The sequence below is a fragment of the Phascolarctos cinereus genome, unplaced genomic scaffold (assembly GCF_003287225.1).
Source record: "Phascolarctos cinereus isolate Bilbo 61053 unplaced genomic scaffold, phaCin_HiC Scaffold_4;HRSCAF=312, whole genome shotgun sequence".
In the NCBI taxonomy this organism is placed as follows: Eukaryota; Metazoa; Chordata; class Mammalia; order Diprotodontia; family Phascolarctidae; genus Phascolarctos; species Phascolarctos cinereus.
The window spans coordinates 482,005,133-482,023,722 of record NW_027555847.1 but is presented as its reverse complement, the minus strand read 5'-3'; the positions used below and the strand labels follow the sequence as shown (position 1 = coordinate 482,023,722).

The window sequence follows — 18,590 nt, the reverse complement described above, 5'->3', positions numbered from 1 at the left end:
ACTCTTGATATGCAGCTGAGTGGTCTGGTGTCTGCAATGGAGTCAGGAAGCCTCAGTTCAAATGCTGCCTCAGAAGTTAACCAGCTGTGTGACTCTAGGCAAATTATTTAACCTCCACCTGCCTGCCTGACTATTGTAATCTATAAAATGGTTATGTCACGATAATAGCATCTGCTTCCTAAGGATGCTTTGAAGATCACATAAGATGACCATATAAAGGGGATCATATAAAATACTTTTCAAACATTAAAACATCATGTGTATATATACATATATGTAAATATACACACATACACATATTATATATATTCACACATATGTTTTACGTGCATTTATATAAATATATTGGAGAAGGACATGGAAAACCACTCCAATGTCTTTGCCAAGAAAACCCCAAATGGAGTGGAATCAGACATGAATAAAAAATGACTGAACAACAACATATAAATACATACATATATGATACACATTTGTTACAATTATTTTTATTATCATTTTTCATTATTTACAAAGCTCTTCACAAAAATTCCATGATTAAAGTACAGAAAGCCTGGGAGTGAAACAAATATGCCCCCTCTCTTCACTATTATTTGATATAGTTCTGAAAATACTATCAAAAGCAAAAAGACAAAAGAAAGGAAGGAAAGGACTAATGACAGGCAAAGAGGAGCTAGAACTATTCCTATTGCTGATGATATGATGGTTTATTTGGAAAACCCTGGGGAATCAGCAAAGATACTGAGACAATTAATAGCTTCTGCAAAGTTGCAGACTATAAAATAAAGCCTCAAAAATCAATAGCATGTCTATATAATAATAAAAAACACGAGAAGCAGTAATAGAAAGGAAATTCCATTCCACATAACTACAAAAATGTGTATATTATCTAGAGATCAACCTTCCAATGTAGAGAAAAGATTTGTGTAGATTCAACTACAAAGTAATCCTTAAAGAAATAAAGTACAACCTAAATAGCTAAAATAATAGTCAGAGCTCATAGCTAGAACAGGACAATATAATAAAAATGGCAATACTACCAAAATTAATTTATACTTTTAATGCTATACCAATCAAATTACTAAGGGAATACTTGACAAAGCTTGATAAATTCAAAAGAAAATTCATTTGGAAAAACAAAATGTCCAGAATATCAAGGGAAATGATAAAAAGAAGTAAGGGTGAAGGGGTAATAACATTTCTAGACCTCAAACATTATTACAAAATAGCAGTTATCAAAACCATCTGGCATTTGTTAAATAACAAAAAGAGCAATGGAACAGATTAGAAAAGGGAGATTCAAAAACAATAGAACTCAATAACCCAGTGCTTGATAAAGTATAAAACATGTTACCTAGGGGAAACCTCTCTATTTGATTTTTTTAAAAAAGAAAAAAAAATCTGCTAGGAAAACTGGAAAACAGGCTGGAAATTAAGTTCAGACCAAAATCTACCACTATTTATCACAATACATTTTAAGCCTATACGTAACCTTAATATTAAAGATCATACTATAAAAAAAAATTAGCAGAGAAAAAATATCACATGCCTCTCACAGCCACGTGCAAGAGATGTATTTCAACCAAAAAAGAGACTGATGCAAAAGATAAAACAGGTAACTTTGATTAGTTGAAATTGAAAAGCTTCTACATCGACATTAATTTATTTAAGATAAGAAGGGAAGTGGTCAAATGGGAAAAATATTTTTAGCAAATTTCTTTGATAAGGACTTGGTATTTAAGATATATAAACAATTAATACATGTATGTAAAACTAATACCCAAACAAACAAATGGTCAAAGTATAAGAACAAACATTTCTCAAAAGAAAAGCAAATTATTCATAATCACATGAAAATGCTCCAAATCATTAATAATAAGAGGAATGCACATCAAAACAACTCTGAGGTTTCATCTCACAGCACGCCAATTGGCAAAAATGACAAAAAATTGCAACAGTGGTGAAGGGATTGTGGGAAGACTGGCACATGAATACACTGTTGGTGGAGCTATGAAATAATATAACCATTCTGGAAAGCTAAAATGACTAAAATATCATACATATCCTTTGAATCAGAGACTTCATTACTAGGCTTATACCCCTAATATGTCGCCCATAAGAAAAAAGTCCATATATACTCCAAAATATTTATATCAGCATTTTTGTGATTGCTAAGAGTTAGAAACAAAGTAAATGTCCATCATTTGGGGAATGGCTAACCACATTTGGCACATGAATGTAATGGAATACTGCTATGCCATAAGAAATTATGTATGTGGTGAATACAGAGAAGCATGGAAAGATCCATATGAACTGATGCAGAGTGAAGTTAAGCCAAGCCAAGAAACAACATACACAGTAACTATAACAATGAAAATCAAAAAATCAAAAGTAAATGTAAAAATATTATAGAGATCAAGTGAAATTTGAATGAAGAGGTATGAAAAGATAACCCCAAACTACCCTTTTGTGGAAGTAAGAGGTGCATAGGTGTTATACATTGTACTTGTTTTCAGATTTTTTCAATATGTTGATCAGTTATGATGATTTTTTTTCCCTCTCTAAAAAAGTACTGTCATGTGAGACAGTGCTTAGGGAACAGGTAGGAGGGATATATTAGGATACTATGATAATGTAAAAAACAGAAAATATCAATCAAAATTTATTTTAAATAAATTATAGCAAGATTGATGTAGTAGATTGGGAATAAGCCAACAAATCAGAAAGATCTAAATTCAGATTCTAAGCAGTAGGTCACATACTGATTGTGTGACCCTGATCAAGTCTCTTGCCCTTTCAATACCATCCCCTCCCCAGAAATTCTTTTAAACTGTAAATTGCAGAACAATTGGTAATATGTATTTATAGAGAGTTTCCTCACTGGCCAAATCATAGGTCCAATGCTCCCCCAAGAAAAAAAAAAAAAGAAATTCCATTTCTTAGACAGACTCTGAGAAGTTAAAAGAATTACCTAAAGTCACATAACTACTAAATACCACCATTAGAACTCAAATCCAGGTCTTTCATTAAATACAGCACTTCTTTCACTCTGCCACAATGCTTCTCTGTATATCAGATGTGATCTTAGCATTTGCGAACTTGTGTTGGGTGTTAATCAAAGGAGTTATATGAGGTGGGAGGTGTTGGCTTTTGCTTGGGACTTTGTATCTCTAGTTCTAAATCTATGACCTTATTACCTCATGGAGGGTATAAGCATATCCAATGATAGCCTCATTAAAAAGATCAGGTGATATCCACTAGGAACTGTTCATTAAAACCTCAGTGGGGTTGAGTGATTAATTCTCAAGAACTCAGTGATTGTTAATGATTTGCTTGGCTTGGATTATTATGGGAATCACTTCTATTTAGCAGATCCATAAAAGAATCTTTATTTAAAAAGAACCTTTTCCCTTGTCTTCTGGAAAGATCCAGAAAAAGATGAGATCAAAGAATACTCCTCAGTCTGAAAGAATGAAGGGGGATGATGCTTATAGATTAGTATAGCCCTCCCCACAGCCATGGCAACCTTTTGCCCCAAGAACTGATAGGGAAAATGGTGGAGTAGCAAGAATTCCTGAACCAACATGTAGTGGCAGTGGCTAAGGTACATGGCTATTGCAATCATAATCCCAGAGATGATCAAGCCACATGCATAGTCTCCTAGGAGGTGGGAGGTGAGGAGGAGAGGGTGATGTTCCTGACCTTTTTGTACAATGTTGAGTTCCTAAAGAGTTTGGGAACCCAGTCCTCTAAAAAGAAAAAAAGTTTCTAGGCAGCACTTAAATATTTATATACTATAGAGAGGTAGGACCATGTAGTATGGTCTTTTTGAGATAACTTCTGGTTTGTTATGTCTATGTCTTGTTTGTAAGTAATTATGTTATATTGTCTCCCCCATTGGTCCATGAACTCCTTAGAAGCAGGGGATGGGGGCTTTTTGCCTTCCTATGTATCTCCAGTGCTTAGCAAAATGGCTAGCACATAGTAGATGCTTAATAAATGCTTGTTGACAACACAGTGGCTAGAGAGCCACAAAGACCTGGGTTTAAGTCCTGTTTCCAAATCATACGGGTTGTGTAACCCTAGGCAAATCTCTTAAACTCCTAGTGTTCTAGATATCTCTATAAGACTCTAATGTGGGTGGGTGGGAAGGGAGGAAGGGAAAAACATTGGAACCCAAAGTTTTAAAAACAAATGTTAAAAAAATTGTTTTCGCATGCAAGTGGGAAATAAGATATACAGGGAATGGGGTATAGAAATCAATCTTGCCCTACAGGAAAACTGAAGGAGAAGGGGATAAGGTGGGGGGAAGAGATAGAAGGGAGGGCAGATTAGGAGAAGGGGTATTCAGAATGCATGCCATCTTGGGGTGGGGGAAGGGATGAGATGGGGAGAAAATTTGGAATTCAAAATCTTGTGGAAGTGAATGTTGAAAACTAAAAATAAATAAATTATTTTTTTTTAAAAAAGACTCTAATGTACAGTGAAGCCAACTGGCATTGGTAGAAATGCCAGTTAATTTAAAAAATTAATTCAGACTATTCATTGGAAGGTCAAATACTGAAGCTGAAGCTTAAATACTTTGGCAACATAATGAGAAGACTCTTTGGAAAGACCCTGATGTTGGGAAAGATTGAACATAAAAGGAAAAGAGGACAGCAAAAGATGAGACAGATAGATAGTGTCATGGAAAGCACCGAACATGAGCTTGTACAGACTTGGAAGATAGTGGAGGATAAAAGAGCCTGGCATGCTATGGTCCATGAGATCAAGAAGACACAGACATGACTGAATGAGTCAACAACAACAACAACAAAAATATATGTGCATATAGATAAAGACATACACACACACACAGAGAGAGCGAGAGAGAGAGAGAGAGAGAGAGAGAGAGAGAGAGAGAGAGAGAGAGAGAGAGAGAGAGAGAGAAAGGTCTGGACCATTTATTCTTCAAGTTTAAGATAAATAGTTTTTTTAACTTTTTCTAATATCTGACCACAATATGCAGAAATATTATTTGAGTTTCTCAAAATCCTACTTGGTAAGAGCAATACAGCCTTTGAGGGCTCAAATGTACATGAAACTAAGCCAGAATCTTTCAAAAGTCTCTCTAAAAATATTGTCGGCAAAGAATTTCATAGTACTTAATGAAAATATAGATAACAAATCTGAATATATAATAGAATAATATTCATCTGAACTTCCAAAAGTATTTTTTTCAATTTCAAGTTGTTGAGAGAATCCATCAAAATAGTTAAGGAAATATAAAACCATTCCAGACCCAAGAATTGGAAAAAGTCACCCAGGGAAGTATATTAAATCTCATGGGACATCATTAGTAGTTCCCACAATATTCTTATCATGGTAGAATCTCATACAGCCAGTGAAAGTAGAAGACTTAGCATTTCAGAGACTCTTAGAATTTTAGAGCTTTAAAAATCATCCAATGAAAAAGTGAGTTTTCTGAGGTAACACAGAAAATGACAGAAATGGCACTACAACCCATGTCTCCTGGCTCTCTCATTCTGAATAGCTGATATTATATCCCACTAAGGAACAATATGTATCTGCGCTACTACCAAATAATATAAATTTAGAGAGGGAGAACTATCATCTCCCCTACATTCAAAAGTTAGATTATGGCATCCATTTTTTAATGGAACTTTCACTCATAAATTACGTGTAGCAGGAATGGGAAGATTTTATGTGCTGTGCAGAATGGTGTTTTAGCTAAGTAGATGTCCTTACTTTGGGAATAGCTAAACACACTGTGGTACATGAATTTAATCAGATATTACTGTGCAATGACAAAAAATAAAAAAATCAGAGAAGGTAAGGAAGGCTTATATGAACTGATACAAAGTAAATAAAATCAGAAAAAAACACATACTACTGCTACAATATAGATAGAAATAACAACAATAAAAAAGAAACTGGATGTTGTGTAATTATAATGTTCGAGCCTGACCCTAGATATTACATAAAAAATCTGCCAACTTTCCTTCTTTGCAGGAGCATGGGACCATGGGTGTAGAACACTGTACATAAAGTGAGATTCAGTAGATATCTGGTCAATTTTGCTCAAAGTTTTTCCCCTCCTTTATTTTATTTTATTTTTTTATTTTTGGTACCAAGGAACAGCTTTTTGGCTAAGTGTAAGAAGGAAGCATACACATAGAGATGAAAGAGATGTAAATATAAATTCTGTCAATGAACAATTATTTTAAAGAGGAAAATGAATTGTGTTTTAGATATAGAAGGCACAGATTGCTTGCTCAGGAAGTACATTGTTGGGTTCTGATTGTCCTGGATTATTCCTTGTCATTGATCACTTTGTTGTGTCAGCAGCTTGATTGAAAAATAGAGCAAATTCAGCATTCCCAAGTCCAAAAGTTCATTCATCTGATTAGCACTCACAGTTCAATGTCTGGTAGTCTCATCAAAAGGAGTTTGCAGTTGCTAAATATGAAAGAGTCAGTTCTCGCTTCAATGCCCATGTGAGATTCTTATCTACATGAATGGGAGCTAAATGTAAGAAGCGATGGCATTAGTGATCCCTTGGGATACATTAGGAATGCCAAGCTCTAACAGACTGTAATGTCTCACTTTGCTTAATTACAACATCATTCACCCGCTGGGTCTTCATGGGCCATATGACACTTTCTTTTCTCCTATGTATTCTTTTCATCCTACTTTTTCATTTTAAAAAATCCAGTAAAAAGGTCAGGTCTTTTTTTATTATTATTATTACAATGACCCACAATCAAAGTGTCTAGAGTAAATGAAGAATAAGAGGAAGGCTGAATATTTTTAAGTTAAATACAGTAAAAAAAATGTGGGCTAGAGGAACCCAGGATTAGCACTTCTATTGAAAACTATTTGGCAATGTATGCTATACAACAGTGTGTCATACTCAAATAGAAACTGGGGCCATGAAATTGTGCATAAAGATCCCTGAAGACTCAATGTTGACTGAGTTTTAAATGTAATTTTATCTATGTTTTATGGATTTTGTTAAATATTTCCCAATGATATTTTCATCTAGTTCAGGTAGCATTTCAGGACTGTTGTGAGCTACACATGTGATACCTCTGCTGTACAGTGAGATTATTTACAAACTTTGCCTGATATTGAAACATGGAAGTTGGTGTTCGAAATGCGAGATGACTTAGAAGGAACAGATACATGTTCACAAGAAAGAGGAAGTTATACTGAACATTTCTTAGGTTTATCAAAAATTGATCATAATAGCCAACATTTCTATCACACTTGAAGGTTTCCAGAGTGCTTTACATGCATTATCTCATTTGATCCTGACAATGACTCTTTGAGGTAGAAGCAGCAGGTATTATCTATCATCCATCCTCTTCTTGCAACTGAAGCAATTGCAGATCAGAGAGAGGTTAAGTGTCTTGCCCATGAACATGCAGTTAACCAGTGTAAGAGGCAGGATTCCAAGCTCAGCATTCTTTCTGCCACTCTAAGCTACTCCTCTAGTGCTAATTTTGAAATCACTAGCATCTCTGCATATACTTAACTCTAATCTGCAGGTGCTGTTATGCAAGGTAGAATAGGAAAGAAAGTGAACAGGCACAGCTTCTGCCTTCTGATAACTTTCAATCTAAGAAAACAATACACAAGCAATTATTCATTCCCACCTATGTGGCAGTTTTTGCTTCAAAGATAATTTTGAAGGAAAAAATGAATCATAAAGAATACAATTTTTATACCTGAAAATAAAATGAGAAATCATTTATGCTTTCATAGTGCCTTTCACCCAACAATCTGAAAGCACTTTCTAAAAGTCATTTCATTAGTCTTCATAATACTTGTGTGAGGTAGTACTTATCCAGAATTATATTTCCTATTGTACAGATGGAGAAACTGATCTCAGGTGACCCACAAAATGTTATATATATGGACATACTGGTGACATTAAAAATAGAACTCAAACTCTCCCTTTTTCCCATTCTAATGTTTCATCCGTTAAGTCAAACTGCTTTGATGGCTAAAATGCTTCCAAATAATTTTGAAAATGGAATTATATTCAGCTGTAGCTATGATTCATTTGGTTGATTTTTTTTCTCTTTGTTTCAATCTTGAAAAATCTCTATTACAGCCTTTGTGAAGCTGTGGAAATTACTTAACTTTTATGACTCAAGCACCTACTTATCTATCAAATCATAGACAGGGTACAACTAGACTCAGTCAAGGGAGTTTCCACATTGGAGATTACCCATTTTGACAAAATCATAGAACTTTCCAGAATTTTGATATTCTGGCCTGTAAGTAGTATAAAAGATTGAAGACAGGAATAACTAGGTACACTATAGTACTCATTCTGTCACTGACAAAACAGTTCAAAGCAAGTTTTTTACATTGGACCTATCTGTAAAATAGAGAAGACACTTTCTATCTCACTGACATTAATGAGACTATATAAAACACTTCAAAATCTTTGGAATGATAGTAGACTTTGCTTACAACAAACATGGTCAGATTGCTCTATGACCCAGTTTCATGTCTCCTTGGTGTCTTACTTTATTAGTATTTGTATTTTGCATTCCAGTAGCACACAATGAAAAACAGTTTTAATCATTTGAACCAGTGAAAAATAGTCCTAAGACACAGAAAAGGCAAGATGTGAGGAGTTAAAAAAAACCTCTGGAGAAAAGCTAAGAAGTTATATTGACAACAAATTATGTTTTCAATAAGATATGTAAAAGATTAAATCATCAGAGCTAAGAGATATCATTATATAATAAACTCTCTCCTAAAATATAAGCCTTAAGGGTATACAGGGACTGTCTCAACCATAGTTGTATCCCTTCCAACACCTAGTTGGTGAGATACACTTAACATACTAGGTGCCTTTCTTTATATCCTCAGGACCTACAATTAGTGACTGGCACATAGTAAGTGCTAATAAATGTTTATTGACTAGCTAATATTTGCTGAATTGAAGTGAGCTGAATTGAATAATACTTGAAATTATCAAGAAAGATAAATAAAGACAACATGAAACTCTAAAGAGAGGGAAAACATATTCCGCTAATAATTGAAGAAATTGAACAGGTTGGATGAAAATAATGCAAATATCAGAAGTCACCATAAGAAAAAAGTGTTTGAGTACTGGTTGAATGAACATTATTGACATTTCAAAAGAAATCCTATTCACATTTTCACTGGATTCTGTATTTCACAGTTTTGATGAAACAAGCAAGCAAAAAAAAAATCTTGACTTTTGTTAAAAGCACTGATAAACATAGATTTAGACAAATAGATCAAAGGTAGAGAGACATGTTAAATTTTTTTGTGCATAGGATATAGTCCCAAAGTGCCTTGTATCAAAAACACAATTATGATAGCTTGCATCAGTTGCATTTGCCTTGAGAATTATCAAATGTGCTAAGAAAAAAAAAAGAAAAAAGAAATGCTATCTGAGAAGAGGAATCATTAAGAGAGGTGAGAATGAAGCAGATCCTTTCTTTCACTTATAATCTCTAACATTTGAAAAGGTTCACAGTATTGTCTCCTGGCACCAACTCACCAAAAACATTAGTATTTTAGTGTTGTTGGCTTTTGCTTAGCCTTCACACTCTCTTGCCCATAAGTCTTTCTTTCCAGCAATGGACACACTCAGATAGTTGGCAAGGCTTAAGTTGTAACCTACGGCCACCAACAGATGTTCTTTTGTCTGATTTCTGCAATGTTCTCAATTACCTAGAACTACAGAGTGGAAAATCCATATCTTTGCTATTAATCTAACAGCTGAAGTTTAGAGTTGTATGTATCAGAGAAAAATACAAAGACACACATAAAAAAAAAGAAAAGGTAAACAGAGAGAATGGAGAGGATGTGGAGAAACAGTGATCCACAAGGAAGAGGATCTGAAAGAGGAAAATTTAATGGAGAGACATGGGAATAATGAGGAAAAGGGGGATTGAAATAAGGACCATAGTAGAAAATTAACTGAACTTAGTCATATAATTCCCTTGGGACTCTCGAGTGTTGTAGCAGTTCTGTTTTTAAGAAAAGTTTAAAGAAAGAAAGGTTAGAAAGTCTTTAGATTTAATAAGGAATCATTGAAGAACTAATATGATAACAATCACATAACTCAGCTAGATTTATGAGAAAGAGCAGATTGATTATAGTTCTATCTGTGACAAACTCTCAAATATCTTTTTCCTCCATACAACTAGAATAATTTGAAACATTTTTCTACCTAATACTCCAAAGTCGCCATCATCTTTCAAAGCACAAAAAGGTAAAGGAAAATCTCTTCTTTTTATTCCATCTTATTCTAATTTTAATTTAGGAGGAAATATCTTAAAAACTTACAGTCTCTTCAGTGAATCCAAATTAGAAAAGCTCCCAGCTGGGATTTTAGACAATTTATTGTTATGCAAAAATCTGAAAAACAGAAAACAATACTTAATCAAAATGCAACAATAATAAAGTTTTAAAATGGATATTATTCCCCAAAGGATGATACCTTTTAAAAAATAAAACTATTCCCCAGAAATATATGTGTTAAGTATCTGTTTAAGAAGCATTTATCATCACCAGTATTATTCAATATTGCATCAGAAATGCTAGCAATAATAGAAGAAAAAGAAATTAATTAAAATTAAATCAGAACGGGCAATGAAGTAATAAAAGTATCACTTTTTTTCAGACAAAATGATGACATACTTAGAAAATCTTAGAAATCTAACTAAAAAACTAATTGAAAAATTAATAATTTCAACAACAAAGCAGGATATTAAATAAATTAGGATAAATCATCAGCATTTCTTTTCAGCACCAACAAAATCCATCAAGAAGTTATAATAAGACACAGCCCATTTAAAATAACTGTAGACAGTATAAAATACCTTGGAGTATACCTGCCAAGATAAACCTAGGAACTACATGAACATCAGTATAAAATGATTTTTATACAAATAAAGTCAGATTTAAATAATTGAAGAAATATTAATTGTTCATGGGTGGCCAGAGCCAATATAATAAAAATAGCAATTCTACCTAAACTAATCTACTTATTCAATGGCATCCCAATTAAGTGATACACACACACACACACACACACACACACACACACACACACACACACACACTACTGAGCTAGAAAAAAATAGCAAAATTCATTTAGAAGAAAAAAATGTCAAGAATATCAAAGGAAATAATGTTTAACAAATAAAGGAAAGAGGTTTAGCAGTACCAAATCTTAAACTATATTATATGGCAGTAATTATCAAAACTATCTGGTACTGCCTAAGAAATAGAAAGGTGAATGAGTGGAATGGAGTAGACATAAAATACACATTAGTGAATGGTTATGGTAACCTTGAGTTTGACAAATGTAAAGATTTAAGTTTTGGGATAAGAATTCACTATTTGGTTTAAAAAAAAAGTTGGGAAAACCAGAAAGCAGTCTGGCAGAAATTGAATACAAATCAGTATCTACCACCATTTACCAAGATAAGATTAAAATGGACACATGACCTAGATATAAAGGGAGATATCATAAGTAAATTAGGAGAACATGGAACATATTACCTATCAGACTTACAGAAAGGAGAAGAATTTATGACTAAAAAAGAGATAGTATTATAAGATATAAAACGGATAATTTTGATTACATTAAATTAAAAAGGCTTCACACAAATAAAACCAATGCAGCCAAGATTAGAAGGAAAGTAGAAAATTAGGGGAAAAAATTTATAGACAGTTTCTCAGATAAAGGTCTCATATCTCAAATACATAGAGAATTTTGTCAAATTTATAATATGAGTCATTCCCCATTGATAAATGGTTAAAAGATATGAAAAGGCAGTTTTTCAATAAAGAAATCAAATCTACATAGAGTCATATGAAAAAATACTCTAAATCATTATTGTTAGGGAAATGCAAATGAAAACAACTTTGTGATATTACTTCACACCTATCATATTGGCTAAAATGATAGAGGGGGGAGATTAAAAATGTTGGACGGGGTGTGGAAAAACTGATACACCAATGCACTGTTGGTGGAATTGTGAACTGATTCAACCATTTTGGAGAACAATGTGGAATTATGCCCAAAGAGTTATAAAAGTGTGCATATTCTCTGACCCAGCAATACCCTTATTAGGTCAGTTTCCCAAAGTGATCAAGAAAAAAGGAAAATAATCGATTTATACCTGTTTTTTTTTTGTAATGGCAAATAACTCAAAATTAAGGGGATGTGTACCAACTGGAGAATGGCTAAACAAGTTATTGTGTGATTGTGATGGAATACTACTGTACTATAAGAAATGATGAGCAGGTTGATTTTAGAAAAACATAGAGAGGCCTACATAAAATAATGAAGAATAAAATGAGCAGAACCAAGAGAACGTTGTATACAGTAACAGCAATATTGTTCAAAGGATAACTGTGAATGAATAAGCTATTCTGAGTATTATAAACATTCAAATCAGCTACAAAGGTCCTATGAAGGAATATGTTAGCCACCTCCAGAAAAAGAATTGATAAATAGAAATACGTATAGTATGATTTTACAATAGATGATGTGTGTGTGTGTGTGTGTGTGTGTGTGTGTGTGTGTGTGTATCTGTGTCAAATGGTGGCCTTGTCATGCAGGGTGGGGAAGGGGGGAAGGAGACAGTTTGGAATTTAAAATGTAAGAAAAATATTTAAAAAAAATAAGTATTTAAAGGGCAGGCAGGTGGCGCAGTAGATAAAGTAAGGAGGACCTGAGTTCAAATCTGACCTCAGACCAAACACTTGACACTTATTAGCTGTGTGACCCTGGGCAAGTCACTTAATACCAATTGGCTAAGAAAAAAAAGTATTTATCAAGGCCTACTATGTATGGTATAGATGATAATACTGCTGGACTTGGAGTCAAGAAGACTTGAGATTGAAAGCCACCTCACATACTTAATAGCTGTGTAATTCTGGGCAATTCACTTAACCTCTCTGTGCCTCAGTTTCTCCATCTGTAAAACGGAGTTTAACTTGGTTGACCTCTAATTTTCAATCTGTCATCCTATGATTAGGCATTGAGTTGAATTTTAGAGTCAGTTGTTCCCCTCCACCATGTTAGTATAGACTATTAAACAGCCAAATTCAGGATCCCACTTTCTGTTTCAATATCTGTCCAAATATTTGGATTACGGTCTCATCACTCTGAGTTTTATTGTCTTTTACTTAGTGAAAGACACTTCCTGGTAAGCAGTGATCCATAAAAATGAGATTTTGACCATATCCCAACAGGACATCATGGGAAACAGACAATGCTTTTGCTAAACAACATGCAACAATTGAAAACTAATGAGATGTTAGAGGTTTACAGCTTTGGAGTCATTAGGGAATCCTGTTGGGCTAGTAGGTAATGATCTTTTAAGAAGCCTCCCATTTTATTTTCAGTTGATTGAGCACTCTCAGCAGGGTTATTGAACTCACTGGCTGTGGCACAACTGATTCTAACTATTTGTAGTTATTAAAAACCCTATGCTACTTTGCCACAGAATAAAGTTTTAAGTTCAGGGTATAATAGTCTCTGCTGGTTTAGTATTAGTAGATGCAGAATTTTTTGGTATGTTGACTGTTTAATGTATATTATCTTCAGCATAATAGAAATATCTAAGAATTATTAGTTACCTTGTCAAATCAATTGGAGACATTTAAATTAAATACTCAGAAAATATTGCATATGTGCATATGAGAGTATTGACTCTCAAAGAAAGAAACAATGAACATGGCAAACAGCTGTTTATTTTAATAGACATGTCAAACAAAGGAATGATTTGCCTTTAGTCTACCAAAAATAGCAGAAATCATATCATAAAGCAATTTTACAATTTCCATGATATATCTCAGTTCCCTTCAAATTCTGAGCTGCTTTGAGTTAGCATTCTAAGATAAATATATGCATATTTATACATGTATAGATTATATCACGTGTGCACATAAATATTATACAATCACATACAAATAAAATATAGTATATGTTAAGATACATGTATATAAATATGTGTACACACATGTATCATAATTCCTCATTGTTCATAATGTCAGTACCTTTTTCCTCTTTATTGTAAAGAAATACATGAGGTTAAGAAGAAGGATTATTCTGAACTGGAATTATTTGACAGTAAAGTATTTTCCAAAATGTCAAGAGACAAAGGTCCAGGCCCTTCTTCCTGAACTGCTTTGGCAGGGGAAACAAAAATCAAGGCAGACTAATTAGAATAGTCAGACAACCAGGTCATACTAGCAGACTAGGATTAAATATATGGTCACTGAGACTCGATGTGGGTTTAAAAGATAAAAACAAGGTCCCAGAAAGTCTGATGGATAGGTCAACGACAATCTTACCTGAGCTAAATGTAAAAAAAAAAATACAAAAATCCACTGAAGAAAATAACTCTCTAAAGAATACAATTGGCCAAATGGAAAAGAAAGTACAAAAGCTAATCAAGGAAAACAACACCTTAAAAGTTGGAATTGGGCAAGTGGAAGCTAATGACTCTAGCATTAATCACTGAATGGGCACTCAATCAAACCGAGATCTGTTAAAGACCTTAGCTTAAAAAGGACAAGCAAGGTCCACTACTGTATTTAGGGCCACCTCCAATAGTCCCAAACTATATCAGGCCCTAAAGAAGAAAATGAGGCACAGCCCTCTCTTATTTAAATCCGATTCACCTGAAAGTCATGGCATCACCTCCCTGATGTCACGGTCCTCTTTGAGAATGAAGGATAAACAACAACAAAACTTGAGTTAGGAAAAATGATAGAGAAAGCTTCTTTATACCTTGAGATGGTATACAACTAAAGAGACAGGTGAGAAAGGTACTACAAAGTTCTACGACTGTGCAAGACCATATCTATGGCCATAAAAATTAACACTAAAATTACAATGAGCCAACTTCCCAAGTGAGATTATGAAGAACCCACAAGAAAGTAGAGGCAGTGAGTGCAGATTATATTTTTTAGGAGTTAAGACATGAAAGGGAAGAGAAATATAGAATGATAGATTGAATAGATGGAAAGGTAAAAGGGATTTTTTAAAGGATAGATTATTTGATCATGGTTGTAGGCAGCAGGGAAGGAACCAACAGACAGGGAAATATTGAGGACAGGTAAAATTTAGGAAATGATTCACTGGAAGAATTCCCAAAAAGAATGAGATAGAATGAGCTCAAGAATACAAATGGAAGAATTAATCTTGGCAAGGAAAAAGGTCATTTCATTGGTTTAGATTGGATGGAAGCAAAAGAGAATGCATGAAAAATCTTCTCAGTAAAGTCATAGGGAAAGTCATCCATTGCAAAAGAGAGGTGGGATGTTATTAAAGGATTAGGGAGAGTGGAGTAAGGGATGTGTGGAGATTCAACAGGATAAAAAGTAGAAGGAGGATATTCTAGGTACAGAAAACAACCTAGTCCATCTTTTTTTATGAACCTAGCCTTCATTGGTGACATAATTTATACCTGCTCCTACTATGTATATCACTGTTTATAAGAAGGTGAAACCTTCTTACACCCACCCAGTATCTTTCCATTGTCTTTTGGGGTCTTTCTCAGTTTTGACTCTTTAGAACCTGGTATAATGAATGCAGTACTGGTCTTTCTGGAAGAACATGGAGAAATTGAAGTGGCAATCACAAAGATCTTGCAAAACTTTATCAAGAACAAGGTCATACAGATTAACTTCATTTCATTTTTTTGACAGTTGTGAAACTGGATGATCAGGGGCATGTTATGGATATAGTTTGTTCTAGATTTTAGGGATATACTTGTCAATGTTATTAATTGTATTCCTATATAAAGATGTAGAAATGTGGCTTAGATGCCAGTAGAGTATAGTAGATTTGGAAATGAAAAGACACATAGTCATAGATGATTTGATGTTATCTTATAAGAAGGGCTCCAGTAAAGTACCCCAAAGAATCTGGGATTAGCCATGTGCTGATTAACAGATATAATCAATAATTTGAATGAAGACATAAGTGGCCTACTTATCAAATTTGCAGGTGAAAGGTGGGAACTATAGCTAATATACTGGAAGACAAGAGTTGGGGTCCACAAGGATATTGACAGATTGAGCATTTGTCTACAATGCAATTCAATATGATACAATACAATGAACGCAATGCAAAGAAATGCAATACACATTTACTTAAAACTTGCTATGTGCCAAGAACTGTGTTAAACTCTGGGGATACAAATAAGGTTTTGCAAGACCCTGCACTAAAAGAATTTATCGTCTAATGGGGAAAGACAATACACAAAACTGAGGGCACTAGAGGGTACCTGAGGCTGGGGTGTAATGATGGTGGAGTTGAAAGAGTTGAAACCAAGCAGAACAGCTGATGGAAAATAAAGTATTGATTCTAATTCTGAGCCCTCTATAAAAAGAGTCTTTGGGAGTTTTGTTTTGTTTTTCTTTAACTCTACCCTCCTAATTAAATAAGATAAAAGTCAACAGGGATAAATGCCTATTTTCACATTTAGATTCAAAACATTAATTTTGCAAGTATATGAACATGAAATGGCTAGGTTGTAGTTTTTCTGAAAATCTCTGCAGGGCTTATTAGTGGAGTACAAGTTCCATGTGAGTACAAAATGGAATAGGGCAGCCCACAAAACTAATGTGATCTGAGCTACGTTAAAACAAGCATAGTGTACTGAACAAGAGAGGTGATCACCTACATTAAGCAGATGCTACACGACACAGCAGATAGAATTCTGGACCTAGAGTTAGGAAGACCCAAGTTATTCCTTCCACATCACTACTTTCCCAATTGTGGTTTCCATATATCTCGGGTTGATATAAGAAATTAAATAGGAATTTTGGGGGAATGTTGCAGAAACCACAGACAACACACAAAGACCAGCAGATGACATAGAACCTTAGACCAAATACTTAACCCAAATTTTACAATATACTCCATAAAAGAAAAAGAAAAAAATTTCAGACTGGTAAAGGGAAGACCAAAAAATTTTATTCAGATTTTCCAGATCGCAGAGGCAAAGCGCTGCTAACCCCTCCCACGATATGGAAGGGATAACAATACATATATAAACATTTACTATAGATAGATAGATAGATAGAAAGATAGATAGATAGATAGAAAAACACACAAATAATCAAGACTACCACACTTTCATATGTATATGATAGCCAGATACTTCATGCTAGGGTAAACTACATACCAAAAGGGGAAAGCAATTGTTAACGTGAGCCCATTTTTCACATCAATAGACTGTTGTAGGTAAAATAACATCCATGTGCCCTTGTTGAAAGCTATTTGGGTTCCAAATGCAGAAATTCATTCTCACATAAAATCCTTCAGAAGTCAGCTGTCTGAAGTAAATGGTTTGTTTTCTACCTATATGGCTCAACTTTTGCTTTAAGGGAAAAAATATGTAGTCTCTTAGCTAAATATTTTTTCCCTTAAAGCAAAATATTTAGCTAAGAGGCTACATATGATATGAATGTTACAATCAGCCTTAGTTCATCTCAAATCTCTAAGCATCTCTTAAAAAGTGAAATTAAAATAAGGGGCATTCTCCTCTCAGGGAAGAACAAGAGAAAGAAGTTCTTGACTAATCAGAAAGGAATGAGTCCCCAAAGGTCCTCTGATTTTTCAAGTATAAGTTGCCTGATTACAATCCTTCGTTTCTCTCACCCTAAACAATAAGTGAAATCTGTGTCTCTTAGACTTCCTCGAGTATACTCTGTGCTGGGTCAAAAGGTCAGCCAGAGGCTCTAGATCATCAAGGCAGGTTAAATAAAGGAAAAGAAAACAAGGTGCCAGAGAAGACACTACTCACAGTCGCTCCAATTTCTGAAGGTCTCCAAAGGTTTCTGGCTGAAATGTTTCTATTTGGTTGAAGTGAATATACCTGGAAGGAACAAAACAAAGAGTTAGGAGTTCCTTGTGCTGGGAGCAGCAATTATCAGCTTGTGAAGAATCGGCACTGAAGGGGAAAATGCAGGCTTCACTGACCCAAAGCACCAGCAACACTTGGAAAAAGGAAACTATGTAGGATCGTTGATCACTTTTATTTTTCTCCTGCTGTCTGTCAAACTCAGTCGAGGACTTTGCTGAGAAAGATGAAGCTGATACCTGGATGCAGGGAGCAGTCTGGGACTTAGCACTGGAAGGGAGCAATCACTTGTAAGAAGTTGAGAATTAGCTGTTAAAGTTATTCTTTGATTTAATGATTCAATGGAAGTAAAATCAACTTGCATGATAGTTAGGATTTGGTCACTGTGGGTAGGTTATTGGGACCTAAGGGGGCTTGGCAGAAGAATTACTTGGGCTAGGCACTGCTGAATGCAATAATTCCTTTCAATTGGTGGGGTCGGGGATTGGGGTAGGAGGGACTAATGGAGGTGTTATAGGGCTTAACTGGAGCTACCTTAGTAAAGACAGAAAGGACAGGAAAATAACTGAAGCATAAAAGGGCAGCCCACAGATACACACACACACACACACACACACACACTCTCATATACAAGCCTACTAGGTCTAATACCTTGTAATCAGAGCAGTCCATCAAAGAGACACTTTCAAAGGGAAAAGGCAAGCA

General features: G+C 34.5%; 1 protein-coding gene across 1 annotated transcript in view; it reads right to left on the bottom strand.

Moving 5' to 3' along the window:
* Positions 1–18,590, bottom strand: part of PXDNL (peroxidasin like) — a 510,805-nt gene that overhangs the window by 159,330 nt on the left and 332,885 nt on the right. Inside the window, 2 exon segments of the mRNA XM_020992584.2 lie at positions 10,339–10,410; positions 17,829–17,900. Of these exon segments, the coding sequence (XP_020848243.1) occupies positions 10,339–10,410; positions 17,829–17,900 (144 nt within the window).